This window comes from Ovis aries, chromosome X (genome assembly GCF_016772045.2).
Source record: "Ovis aries strain OAR_USU_Benz2616 breed Rambouillet chromosome X, ARS-UI_Ramb_v3.0, whole genome shotgun sequence".
NCBI classification, from domain to species: Eukaryota; Metazoa; Chordata; class Mammalia; order Artiodactyla; family Bovidae; genus Ovis; species Ovis aries.
The window spans coordinates 16439310-16453733 of record NC_056080.1 but is presented as its reverse complement, the minus strand read 5'-3'; the positions used below and the strand labels follow the sequence as shown (position 1 = coordinate 16453733).

General features: G+C 38.2%; 1 protein-coding gene across 2 annotated transcripts in view; it reads left to right on the top strand.

Annotated features, from left to right (window-relative positions):
* BEND2 (BEN domain containing 2) overlaps nucleotides 1–12115 on the top strand; it is a 74820-nt gene extending 62705 nt beyond the window's left edge. For both annotated transcript variants that reach the window (XM_060407399.1, XM_042242274.2), the window contains 5 exons: nucleotides 723–923; nucleotides 2130–2245; nucleotides 4382–4598; nucleotides 7439–7636; nucleotides 10484–12115. In XM_060407399.1, the coding sequence (XP_060263382.1) occupies nucleotides 723–923; nucleotides 2130–2245; nucleotides 4382–4598; nucleotides 7439–7636; nucleotides 10484–10680 (929 nt within the window). In that variant the 3' untranslated portion in view covers nucleotides 10681–12115. The remainder of the gene's footprint in view (nucleotides 1–722; nucleotides 924–2129; nucleotides 2246–4381; nucleotides 4599–7438; nucleotides 7637–10483) is intronic.
* Nucleotides 12116–14424: the final 2309 nt, after the last annotated feature.

Sequence of the window (14424 nt, the reverse complement as noted above, 5' to 3'; positions counted from 1 at the left end):
CTAGCTCTATAACCAGCAGCGTGATCTTGTTCAAATAACTTACCTTCGTTGGGCCTCAGTTTCTTCATCTGTTAAGTGAGAATAGGTTATTAGGATGATGAAACTGAGCTTATAGATGTAAAATATTTAGCATAGTGCTTGATATACAGTAGATAATCTATAAATGCTATTTATTTATTTATTTATTTATTTATTTTGGGAGTGGAGCCAAGTCTTTTATTTTTTTTATTTTTATTTTTATTTTTTTTTTAGTTTTTATTTTTTAAATTTTAAAATCTTTAATTCTTACATGCATTAAATGCTATTTTAAAAAATTTCAAATTATATCCACTCACACTTTCTAAATTGTCTTCAGGGACCATATACTCACTCAGTGATATACCTCTGAGTGTACTTTTACAATTTAGAAGGGAGCAATGGGATCTCAGAGCAGTGTGATTATATATGCACCTGTGGCCTAAGAATTAAATTTATTCAAGACAATGAACTGATTAGTTGAAGTACAGCAAATTCAAGACTAACAAAGGTGAAACATGCTAACAGTTATGCAGATGGCATCAAATAGACTCATTTAAGAAAAAGATGAAATAAGTATAGAAAAAAATTCACCCAAGTAGAAAATTTGTGAATTAAAAATCAATTAGTTTAATATTCTTAGACACTTTATTGGTAACCTTGCATGAAAAAAACAAGGATTTTAATTTTCCCCTATATTTTTAAAGGATATCTTGGTGATCCAAGAAGAAATGTCAGAATGCTTGATATTCATTTGATGGCTGTACAAAAGAAGGCCATACCTAGGCATGCAGCCTGCTACTTGGTTCGTATTTTGTTCTCCAAGGAAATCCTGATTTCCAGCTCAGTAGGTATCAGTTCCCAAGGCTGCCAATCCCTGGATCCAAACAAAATGGCTGCAATAAGAGGTATGTAGGGACTTCCTTGGTGGTCCAGTGCCTAAGACTCTGTGCTTCCACTGCAGAGGGTGTGGGCTTGATCCCTGGTCAGGGAACTAAGATCCCACATGTCACATGGCATGGGGAAAAAAATAGAGGTATGTAAAGTCATTATAGGATCTTTGTTCATTTAGTTATCTGATGGGTGTTATTGATAGTTGAAGAAATAATGATAAAGTATGTGTAAATCTTAGAACTGTTCACTTTTTCACCTTGTCTAACCTAGATTTTTACAATTTAGTAGTGTATAATGGGTAGCAACTTCTAAAGAATAAAACGTGTTCATAGACTGATCAAATAAGATAAACTTTATTGGTTATAGTTGCTTATGGTTAATACTAGGTCAATTCTTCAGTGCTGAAACTTGGCACTAAAAAATAAGGAAAAAGCCAAAATAAGAAAAAGTGGGAAAATAAAGCACGTTTCATTGCTAGGAACTGACAACACAGAAATAGCATCTCATAATTAATCCACTCTGGCCTCCTGCCTTCTTGTTTTCCAGTAATGTGTATGGAGGTCCTGGAACTCTTAGGCACTAAGGATACAACAATGAATAAGTAGTTCTGACCACAGGAGTTCACAGTCTAGAAAAGGACACATTGGGGAAACAGATCAATTCCATTCCAGTGTGGTAATGTAGAAACTCAGAGAGCAGAGCACCTACTTTGAGGGTATTAGGGAGGACTTCCTAAGGACAAGACATTTAGAAAAGATTCCTTAGCTACATAAAGAAAACAGGAAGAGTGTTCTAGGCAGAGGGAGTAGCTTGTGGGGAAGATAGAGATGTAATATGCACAAGTAACTGGATCATGAGGTGATAATGTTTGTAATAATACTGTTTTCTCCTTACAGGTTTCCTTCTGTTTTTAGATCTAATTTATCCATAGGGTTATTAAAGGGTATTAGCACCTGAAATAATTGACTTTTTGTAATACATTTTTTTTCCCCTAAAGCACCAAAACCTCATCATGGGCTCCTTAGGTCAGTGTTTAGGGAATTGCACATTAGAAGAAATGAGATATTCAGCTAAGCATCCTCTTTGAGTAGAATTCCTAAACTCTTACTTAGAGAAAAGAATGACAGTGAAAAAGAGAAAATTTCAGTATTTTAAATAAATTTTTTGTCAGTTTCTTTATTTCCCCCTTAATTTTCCTGAATTCTTGGTGCTATTTGCAGAACATCTGGCAGCAGTTTTTCCCAACTATGATTTGAGTGAACATGGAGAAGAGTGGCAAGCCTGTATTTCCAATATCAATTCTCTGATCCGCAATTTATGTTCGAGAAGAACACCAGTAAGTGATTTTTTTTAATCTAAATATGGTCACTGCTGTATAAGTACATACTGCATACAACTCCAGAAATGATGGTATGACATACAAGATCTTCAGTCCATGTGCTCAGATTCTTTAGTTTAGAGGCAAGGTGTGTTCTCTTGCATCCTGCTTGTTCATTTCACTCTTTGACATTTTTTGCCCCATAAAAATATCCTAGAGATAAAATAAATACAGTGTCATAATTAGTATATTTCAAGCCAAGGGTTACACCAGAAAAAGATTTCAACTACAAAGATATTTGGCAAGTCTTTTTCAGGATCCCACTGAGTAACACATAAAAGAGCAGACCGTGGTGCTACTTAGCTGTTCTAATGGTAGTTAGGAATGGCACAGAAGAAAAGGAAGGTACTTCATTACTTGTTCACTTTCAGTGATGGCAGAAACTGGTGAAAATGATGCATATCATGAGGTTAAGTTTTCACAGATATTTTATAATCTGTTTAGCTACATGGTAAGTGGGAATCTGACTTCTCTCTCACCGATCCTATCTTCAGAGTGCATTTGAGTTTTTTTTTTTTTTTTAAACACAAACAGGTCAGTAGGGAAGAGAGTCATGTCTATTGCCTTCTGATGAAGCATTTAACATAATGACAGTTCTTAACTTCTACCCACCTCTCTAAAGCCCCCATTTTATTCTCACCATATCTAGTCAGTCCTGTGTCTCTAGAGTGAGTTGATGGAAACTGTTTGCCAAGAATATTTGTAGCTGAGCTTATATTTTCTTGGTGAATGGCTTGATTTCAGTGATAACTCAAGCACCATCTGTATGAAACCAAATCTGCTTATTTTTCACATTCCCTTTTATATCCTACAAAAATTACACCTTAAACATTTGAATGTAAAATTATGATACTGCCTGGAAATGGTAATTTGAATATTGCTTAGGCATCAGAAGAGAAGCAGCATCTGCCAGTGCCTGCTGTGTCCTTGATTAGGAGAAGGATAGGTCCTTACTACTCAAAGTGGGTCCGTGGACCAGCAGCTGCAGCACTGGAAAGCTTGTGAGAAAGGCAGTCTTGAGTTTCATACCAGACTAACTGAGGCAGAATTTGAATTATAGCCAGACCCCCAGGTGATTTTTGTGCACATTGAAGTTCAAGAAGCCCTAATCTAGAGCAGTGGTCAACTCTAGGTATATGTTAAAAACATGTGAGGCACTTAAAAAAAAAGTTAGTAATGCTGGAGCTCTCCCTCTCCCTCCACCAGAGATTCTGGTTGAATTTGCCATGAGTGGGGCCCCAGCACTGCTTTAAGAAAACACAAGATCTCTAGGGTAATTCAAATGCTCAAATGTATAGACAGATTAGAAGACCACTGGGGAAAGAGAAAAAAAAATTAAGAAAAAACAACCTCAAAGTTGTCATCTTTGAGAAACTCATGTATTCATTTATTTATGATATGTTCATTAAGCACTTATTTTGTGCCAACAACTGTTGTTTGTTGTTGTGGTTTAGTCACTGAGTTGTGGTGTCTTGACTCTTTTTGCAGCCCCAGGGACTGTAGCCCTCTGGGCTGCCTCTGTCCGTGGGACTTTCCAGAATATTGGAGTGTGTTACCATTTCCTTCTCTAGGAGATCTTCCTGACCCAGGGATTGAACAATCATTTCTGGCATTGGCAGGCAGATTATTTACTACTGAGCCACCAGGGAAGCCCATTTAGTTCGTTAGACTGCTACTAAATGCCCCAAGGGCCGACTCATTGGGAAAGACCCTGATGTTAGGAAAGATTGAGGGCAGGATGAGATGGTTGGATGGCATCACTGACTCAATGGACATGAGTTTGAGCAAACTCTGGGAGACGGTGAAGGACAGGGAAGCCTGGTGTGCTGGAGTCCATGGGATCAGGAAGAGTCAGACAATGATTGAGTGACTGAACAACAACAAAGTCCCCCAAGAAGCAGCGAGTCATGGCAGCCGGAGGAGGAATCCACCTATAGTTTTATTTCATGCCACAGAGGATTCCTGTGCTTCAGCCCAGCTGATTAGAAACAGTTGCTTCCTCATCACCCTGGAGGAACCTGGTAGATGATGAAGCATGTCCATATTTTCCCACTATGGGACTTTGTTTATAGATACAATTTTGTGTTTCAACAGAAAACTGTTCATAACAATGGAGGGCCTACCAAACGCAAAAGAGATTCGAAGGATGAAAGAGATGGTGATGACAATGCAAGTAGTTCCCAGGTTTCTCGGCAAGAAGCTATCTCAGAAACAAGAGAACATGGGAATTCTCCCCAGAACAGCAGTGCTATCCCTGAAGGAATTCAAGAACCTTCCACTGATGGTGCAGCAGTCTCTTATGAAACACTAGGTGAGTGTTAAAATAAGTTCTCTTGCTGATAAATGTTGAATTTCAGTGACGCATTTGTGGGGCCCTTATTTTTCTGTCTACTTTTATGTATGTTTGAAAATTTTCATGAGAAAGCTAAATAACTTAAATCTCTTATATCTGTGATTAATGAACTATAGAGACCTAGTTCTGAGACTGATAGTTTTTAACATTAAACTAAGTCTATTATTTTTCCTTTGAAAAGTGGTTCTCAGCTGATTCCTTTGACTGGTGTGAACTCTCTCAGGTTAGTCACCTTTCTCTGCAGGTAAAAGAGGAGCTACAGCTGGATGGACCAGGAGCAGTTCGGGGTCTTGGTCTCTGTGTGCCAGGCACACTGTAGATGCTTCATAAAGTGTTTTTGCATGAATTAATGAATCTCGTTCATCAGAACACTGGCCCTCACTGCTAGCTAAGTGCTGGAGGCATAGCCTGCTTTGTTAGTGTCAAGTAGGGTGGGTTCTGTAGGTGACTGTGCACTCACACCTTGCATGCCTTTCCCCAGGATGCTAGAGTTTAGTGGCACCTGAGGTAGGAAAACTGTTTTCTGTCTTTCCTTGGCCCTCCATGTCAGCCCTAAGTAGGCTATTACCTATGAATCTGATCAGACAAAATTATTTAAATAATGTATCTTTATAGTATATTTTTTCCATTATAATCAGGTTGTATGTACACCATGGAAACAAACTCTGGTCAAATTATACCACCACCACAAGATCACTGGGCAGATAGTTCCTAGATTAAAAGGAGCAGAGAACAAACAGCCACAGGCAGGAGCCTGAGCAGCCCTGAGACCATGGCATCTGGGGTCCATTGATATCTCTGGGGCTCTGTGTCTGTAGCTTCCATGATTTTTAGGTTCTGGTTTTCTATTGTCATTGTTCAGATTCCCAGGAGAGGGAATCCAGTTTGGGCAGCTTAGGTCACAGGTCTCTGACCCTGACTCAGCTAGAATCAGAGGACAGGGCAGCTAAGCAGATGGCGAGCCAGGCAGCCATCACAATTTATGTGTAGTCTATTATGCCATTTTATTGAAAACTGGAATATATTTTGGAGGAAAGAGAAGTTTCCACAATCAAGATAACTTAACAAACTATTGTGGACATTTTAATTTTCTCCCAGCTTTTTTTTCTTATGAACATTTTAAAGACTTATGGTCTCCATATAATTACTCTTCTTTGAAATATATGTTTTTCCTTAAAAATATCCAGTCTTCATAATCATTTCATTTTAACAGGCATATAACATTTCATTGAGTAAGTATAACATAATTTATTTAGCTACTTCCCTCTCTTTGTTGTTATTTTTTGTTTTTCATTTGAAGACTTTTTAGAGAAAATCATCAATCATGAAAATCATGCCACCAAAAAGGAAGAATTGTACATATTTTGGATTCTTTTAAATTATGTCCTCAGAATTTGAATTACCAGGTTAAATAGTATTTACCTTTTTTTCTGAACTCGATAAATATTGCTAGATTAACCTTACAGATGTTAAGTCTTTGGAGTGAATTTTTAAAATAATTTAATATCTCTTGCCAATTGTTGGATCTGGGTGATTCAATAATTTATACTCTTACCCCTTAAATGATGGATTTCCAAGATGAAAAATATGTTTATTGTAAGAATCATATGTTTGTCTAATATATTTTCTTGAACAAGTAATTCTTTGTTATATGTACAATATAATACTTTAAAGCATGATTAATTTAATCACTATGGACTGAAGAAAGACGGTGATGATTAGGCTATAGAGTTGAGAAATAAAAACAGGCTTAAAATTTATTTTTAAGTTCAAGTAACTTATCTAAAATACAATATTCTAAGATAAGTTTGTTGATATTTATTTTTTATTTTTATTTTTTATTAGTTTTTTATTTTTAAAATCTTTAATTCTTACATGTGTTCCCAAACATGAACCCCCCTCCCACCTCCCTCCCCATAATATCTCTGTGGGTCATCCCCATGCACCAGCCCCAAGCATGCTGTATCCTGCGTCAGACATAGACTGGCGATTCAATTCTTACATGATAGTATACATGTTAGAATGCCATTCTCCCAAATCATCCCACCCTCTCCCTCTCCCTCTGAGAGTTTGTTGATATTTAAATGATAAACAATACCAAATAAAAAACCCTACATTTTAAAATTATAAATATTTTAATAAGAATCATGATCCTTAATTTTGAAAAAGCCTTTTTTATAAGTAGGAAAACAATTCATGAAAACTACTTAGAATTTTTGATGCAATAAAAATTAATTTTAAATAATTACTTAGAATTTGTTACCAAATGTAATGTTAAAACTGATTGTATCCTAAAAGGTAGCAGAGTACTGAATTGTCCTCTTAACAATCAGAGCATGTACCATTATATCAGGAGTGATTCCTGTCTCATTTCTAATGCTGTCTCATGATACACTAAAAAGTTAAAGCTTTCATTTTTTTAGCCTCTCAATTTCTCATTTTTTTTTAATTGTAGAAATTTTTATTTGAACTTCATTCCATTGATACATCAGCTTAGGTAAAACTGACATCTTAACTATACTGAATCTTCCAATTCATTAGCACCGTGTAATAGGCAGATTCTGAGGTGACTTCAAGATCGCTGTTTATGCATTGTGCATGCTGAATGCATATCCCCTTGAGTGTATCCTGCTAATGAATGTTAAATCCACTAATCCACACTCAAGGGGAAATGCAAGCTCTCAAATTCTTGAGCCTTGAAAGTTTAGCAAAATCAACTTTTCTATTACAACGTTTTAAAAAACTTGAACGTAACATTTGCCATGAAAATCGACATCTTCTTTCCCTTTTGCTTCTAGAATATCTTGGAGATCCAAGTAGAAATATACAGATGCTGAAATCACTTCTGATTACAGCAAAAGAGAAGTCTCGCCCAGAGCTGTCAGCCAGATACCTTATTCGCAACCTGTTCACAGAGGAAGTCCTAAGTAGTGTCCGTGGCAATCTGGAGTGTGGAGCGCTCTCCCTGAACGCCAATAAAATTAATGCTCTTCGAGGTTTGTTATATGTTGAGTATGTGAGAATAAATAAAAGCAAAGTGTGTTAGAGAGGATAAAGAAAAATTTATTCAGTTTGTGTAAGTTTTGAGGAGAGAGGTTGCTCTTTTACTAATTCCATTAGGGTATGACAGGAGCAGGTTCATGAATGTGTTTCTTTTTGCCTTTGGGTTCTCAGGGCTAATTGCTCTGTCTTGAGCAGCATTATTAGAGCAGGAAAGGCATTATCGACTGTGACTTCTGGTATGGACTGCCAGATGAATGGAAACTCAAACACCTTCATTTACTGGGGATCAGAATTGAAGCTGCTGGGCTTTATCAGTTTGCAGAAGTGTTAACAATAGTACAGCAGGTTAATTTGCTAGTTTTCCCTTGTGCACATGAGCATAGTATAGACTTTATCTATGACATAAATAGATGAAATAATAAAGCTTCCAGCAGCAACTCTGTGAAATCTTAAATTTAGACCAAGCAGTAAACAGAATATTTCTTACTTATGTCACTGGTACCCAGCAAAGATACAGTTCTGAGCCCTGGTCTAATCTCAGTTGGCTGGTTCCTGCCTTCATATCACACGTTTCACATCCATCAGATTTGAAGAACACTTGTGTTTCACAATACACTAAAGAAATCTGACTTACAGCACCTTTTGTAAGCATTTGCTATCTCATCTAATCCAGTTGTTTTCAAACTTTTTTTTACTGCAACCCATAGTAAGAAATATGTTTCATATTGTGACTCAGTGTGTGTGTGATTTTTTAAAAAACTGAAGCAAAAATGTCACAAACAAAACTTACTTTTTCTATAACAGTTATGTTTCAATATTTTCTACTCTATTAACTTTTTTTAATTTTTATTTTTACTTTATTTTGCTTTACAATACGGTATTGGTTTTGCCATACATTGACATGAATATTCTATTAACTTTAATTAAAAAAAAAGTGCTGCTATTACTGATTTCACGACCCAGAAATTGGTCACAACTTGCAGTTTAAACGTCACTGAACCAGGCAAAAAATCAAAACCCATTTCCTCTTACCTTACAGGAAAAAAAAAAAAAACAGAGTTTGTAACCAGTTTGGAAATGAAGGTGTTTATAGAAGAAATAATCTAATTTTAAAAAAATGTGTTTTGATTGCTGATTGGTATCAGCAATGGGTAAACCTCATTATTCTTCTATTCTCAATTCACTTTTTATCCTAAGATTTTATAATTTGGAGGGAACTCTTCCAGAAATTAGTAGTCACTGATAAATAATGTCCAGAAGCCAAAGATATTGATATAAGAAACTATGATGTGATGCTGAGAACTCAGTTATCATTTAAGATCTCTTTAGAGAATGGTCCATATGGAGAAAGTTAATAGGCTGTATATTTGTAATGAGCAAACAACCCTTACTCCTGCCCCTCTCCCCTCCATTTCTGAATATCACAGAACTGGAAAATTATAGCAATAGGAAGTACATTAGGTCCTCTAATACAGCGAATCTTTCAGAGCAGGCATTCCCACTGGCATCTGTCACCTTTGATTCACCATATCTCTCTACTGGGGGATTTTTCAGTGGAGACTAACTCTGGAGTTAAGCATTTATGTGCACAACCAAAATCTTTCCCCACTAAGAAACTTTTATGACTAATGTTTCAGAGAATACATTTTGGGAAACAGCCAACCAATTTAGGTTCCTCATTGCAGTCTATTGAAAGCTTTGCAGGTGTTTGTCTTCCAGTCTATTATCTGTCCCAGTTTTGCTGTCTTTGGGAGATGGGACAAGCCTGCTTTCCATAACTTCTTTTTTGTTAATAAAAATGTGCAGCAGGATACAACTTGATACTGAATCCAGGGTCATACCACTAAAGCCTCCTTCCAGGCTACCACTGATCTGTTAGCCCTTTGAATATGAAAGGTCTCTTTCTTTGTCACATGATATGCTAAAAAATTTGAACATACACTGTGTTTATGGCATTGTCCTGATTTCCCAGTCTGTTATTTAAATTTTAAAAATCTATTTTATTTGACCAGAATATATTAAATATCATCACTTCAACATGTAATCAATACAAAAATTACTGACAAGATAGTTTACCCTTTTTCCAGCCTATTAATCCTATCAAAAAGCAGATGACATTAATGTAGCCAAGTAATGCTGGCCTGTAGTGTGATTGCCAGATCCTTTTCTAAGAGCTCAAAGGTACTTAGGAAATTACCTAAGAAAGTATCTAAGAGCAGCTCTGTTCTTCTTGTTAACACCTGTCTTCCCCACCTCTCCCTTTGTCCTCCCACTTTCTCTAAGAGTACTCCTTGAGGTATGTTGCCCTGTCACCTTTTGTGACAGAAGTTTTCATTTACCTGCAAGATCTAAAGACTCTTATTTCTTTTGTCTGAGATAAACCAAGCAGTGGCAAAGAATTTAGCAGTCATAGCTTCTTGCCTCTAAAATTATGAAAGACACTGCAGCCTCTGGTGTGTTAGAGCCTTATTATTAATAGCATATTTCTGTGATACAATGAATAACATGCTAGATGTGTGTTTGATAAATTTAAGAATAAGGAAAGTTTATATTGGGTACTGAAGAGAGCAGAGGGTTTCCATCCTGGTTATATAGCAAGATGATGGGATATTGGGTTTGTGTGTGTGTGTGTGTGATTGAAGAATGGTGCTATTCCATATTATTATCCTTTCAGATGAAAAGATTGTTCAGCTAACTTAATGAAAGTTACAGTCCATGTGTTTTAATTAAAGTCTTAATGACCTTTTCACAGAAAGAGAAATAGTACTAAGGTTGAATAAATTCATTTCTCTGAGAAGTGATTTCTAATTAATTGTCATATTTTGGGACTTCACCACCAGAATTTCTCCAGGACACCTACCCGACTTGTGATCTATCAGAAAATGGATACGACTGGGAATTGTGTGTGATGGCTATGAATAGTTATATTCGTAGTCTTAGATGTGACCTGGAGAGGTCCACAGATGAATCACAGTCACCTCCAGCAACGACTCCTTCAACAGAGTCCAAGCCAAAAGATACTGACTTAGCTGACTAAATGTTAGCCATCCAACCTTTTCTTTTTTGCTATTGTACCTGCCTGTAAGTTTCTCAAGTTATTAACTCCAAAATTAGCCTGTTGTAGTAGCATTGTAGATCAGTATTCACACTTAAAGAAATAACTTACATTCTTTTTTTGCCCACAAGGGAGGCAGAATTGCATTGGAAAGATAGGCGATGTTTCATCTTATGAGTAAAGCGATGGGCAGTATTCCAATAAGAACCTCTCAATAAGAGAATAGTAGTAAACTCCTAAAGATTGTTATTATTGCTGTTTTAATGTAGAGTAAAAATAGTACATTTAGCTCTTAATGACAGATGTAATCTGAATGTTAGTGATGCAGATATGAGTAGTGACTTAGAGCCATACTTGGATAGGCAAACCATAATACCGAGCACGGTAACTTGCTGGTATTGACAGTCAATATGTCAAGTGATTCTGCAGTACAGACCTTGAGTTAAGCTACACTGTTTCAGAAGGGCTGTATGGCTTACATATAACCAAAAAATCTTACAGATTCTTAATTTCAGATTAATACATCTAAATTAGTCTTCAGCTTCACTATTCACTATTATTTTGCAAATAATTTTATAAACTACTAGTAATAGAGTTAATATAGGAAAGTTAACTTATACCCTAGGCAAGATTAAATTTCAAATTGTACATGCAGATTTAAAATTTGATTTGTATTTTGTGGTATCTCAAATATTTCCTGTATTAGAAGCAGAATTACAAAAACAAAAACTGCATATTTGCAGAAATTTTTCAAGATTTATATAGTTAGCTCTATTATGGTGTTTGTTTATGTAAGTTACTAGACCAGCCCTGTCCAATAGAACTTTCCATTATGTTGGTAAAATTCTATGATTTTACATTGCCCAGTAGGAATTACCTTTTAAATTGTATCTCATTTTAGCTAATTAAAATTAAAATTTAAATAGTCACATGTGGATAGTGGCTACTATATTAGATAGCACAGATTAGAATGCACATTTTTTAAGTGTTTAAAATTGTCCCCACAGTTTGAGTCATAGTTATATACACATTGGAGAAGGAAATAGCAACCCACTCTAGTATCTATTCTTGCTTGGGAAATCGTCATGGATAGAGGAGCCAGGTGGGCTACAGTTGATGGGGTCAAAAAGAGCAGCTGAGTAGCTTTCACTTCACTTCCATATATATATATAACTTTAATATCATACCCACTGAGCAAAATAAGTTTCATAAAGGTGTTTCAGATCTTATTTAAACTAAATTAGACCTTTTGTATCCAGAACAACAATGTTCAAAATTTCACAGGTCAGTTTTGTTATTGTATTAGTCCAATATTAAACATTTAAAATGCCTGTTCATAAGACTTGTTTTTGATAAGTTTATCTTTAGTGTATTGTTTTCCAAATAAATACAATAAATAAACATCTTGTTTTCTTAATACAGATGCTTTTTTTTTCATGTAATTTTATAGAACTTTTACTAATGTCATCTATACCTATTCCCTGGTGGCTCAGATGGTAAAAGAATCTGCCTGCAATGTGGGAGGCCTGGGTTTGATCCCTGGGTTGGGAAGATCCCCTGGAGAAGGAAATAGCAACCCACTCCAGTACTTTTGCCTGGAGAACCTCATTGACAGAGGAGCCTGGCAGGCTAAAGTCTTTAGGGTGGCAAAGTGGACACTACTGAGCGACTAACACTTTCTGCATAGCATTTTTAATTTAATGATAACATTTCCAGCCAGGTTCATTAATGTGGCACAGTTAGAATGTTTGCTTTCTTGCTTGATAAGCAAACAGAATAGTTTAATCCAGTAACAATAATTTACCATTGTGGGTATAACTGTAGGGATCTTGAAAACTGCAAGTGTTTTGTCCTTCCTGGGTAAAACAAGTGTTACTAAAGCATAATATTATTATACTTTAATATTTATTTAAATATATGCCAGTATTTTAATTTTGGTCAGCAAGGCTTCAATGTTTAGCTCTGGCTTTTACTTTTCTTTATAGCCTATATCCACATCTAGTGAAGTAATATCTTTGCAACATTAGGCAACAGTGGCGATCTAACCACATTCACTCTTGTGTAGAAGTAAAGCACTTGTCACTCCCTCCTTCACCCCAATTTAACTCACGTTAAATTTGCAATGAATTTTTTTCACCATGATTAAAAAAACCCTGCACATTCACTCTGAGATGGAATAATTGGGAATCTCAAATGATCAGTAAAATTAATTTGAAAGATTGGCGGGTGACAGGTTTAAATCTCAGGACACCAACACAGGTGGGCAAGAAACACTTTTTCTGTATATTTTGATTTCACAGCTTTCAGGTGATCTCGCCAGCCCCTTTGGGCCAAGACCCCTGCCCCGCCCCGCCTCCGGGAGTCCCCAGTGGGCAGGGCTAGGTTTTAGCTCACTAGGCTGCGCGGACCGGGTCGGGTAATGCCAGGCTTTCCAGGCAGGGTTCGGTTCTGAATTCCCCTCCACCCTGGGCGGTAGCACGGGACCCCTTCCCGAGCTTCCGGCTGTTCTCGTGAGGTTTTCAGCCCCGCGAACCCACTCTCAGCTGCCGCACGGCTGGCCTCCCAGCGTCCAGGTGTCCGCTCCTCTGGGGAGACCGGCCAGGAGACGCTCTCCTCAGCGCTTGCCTGAGTGGGCAAGTCAGGCTCTGGGGCCGGCAGAAATCCTCGTGTGAGGGCCCCCCGAGGGGCCTGGTCGCAGTGCTGCAGCTGAGCGCGGGGGCTGCTTGGGACTACTGCTCGGGCGCTGCAGGTACGGTCTCAGCCCCGCCACAAGTGCTGGTTTGTTGCCAGTCCCTCGGCCCCTTCTGAGTCACAGTCTGACTTCTAGTGGGCAAGCCCTGTGGGGCGACACTGGAATAGGGGCTCCCACAAAGTGACCCACTTTGTCACTGGCTTCCTGCCACCACCTGCCCCCAGCCCCTTTCCCACCTGAGGACTCGGAGACTCGGGGAGACAGCAGAGAGGGGCTGCGCGGGCATGGGGGAGGGGCAGTGTGGTGTGTGGAGCCACTTCCCCGAACTTCCCACGCGGTGTCTGGGGCTCTGCGGTGCAGACGGTGCTTCAGCCTCACCCCCTGCCTTCTAGGCTCCCCTCAGTGGTGTCCTCTTCACGAATGACTGGTGGTTCCCGTGAGGGTGAGCGAAGTCGGAGCGACCTGTGACGCCATCTTGATGACGTCGCTCATAGGCTCGGGTTTCAGCCTCCACGCGCTGGAGTGGAAACTTAGCATTAGTTATTCAAGGCGTGTGGTATCTTCCTGGATCGGGGGTCAAACTGATCCAGGAAAGACCGGTTCTCCCCTGCATTGACAGGCAGGTTATTTACCACTGAGCCACCAGGGAATCCCGTTTTCCATATACTTCTGTTACCGAATTAGGTAACAGACTGCCACTTGGGCCCTAGCCTGGCCAAGGCCCGCACTGCCTCGAGGTGAAGATTCTTTTTATGTTCAGGTTCTGGCAGCCAAAAAGTAAACTCAAGCTGACATCAAAGCAGGGCAAGCTTAATTCAATGGCCAGAGGATGGGAAAGTGAGAACTCACTTTGCCAGTCAACTTCTCTATGTGGGGGTGGGAGGTGGGGGTGTGGGATATGGTCACGAATAAGACAAGATTTTTAACCGGCAAGGTTAATAAGGAGGAGACCTGTACTTTGATTTTCTGGGAATAGGTGGGGTTCTTCCTGGAAATGGAGTGCCATCTCTTTTCTGCCCTTGTATGGTCCTTTG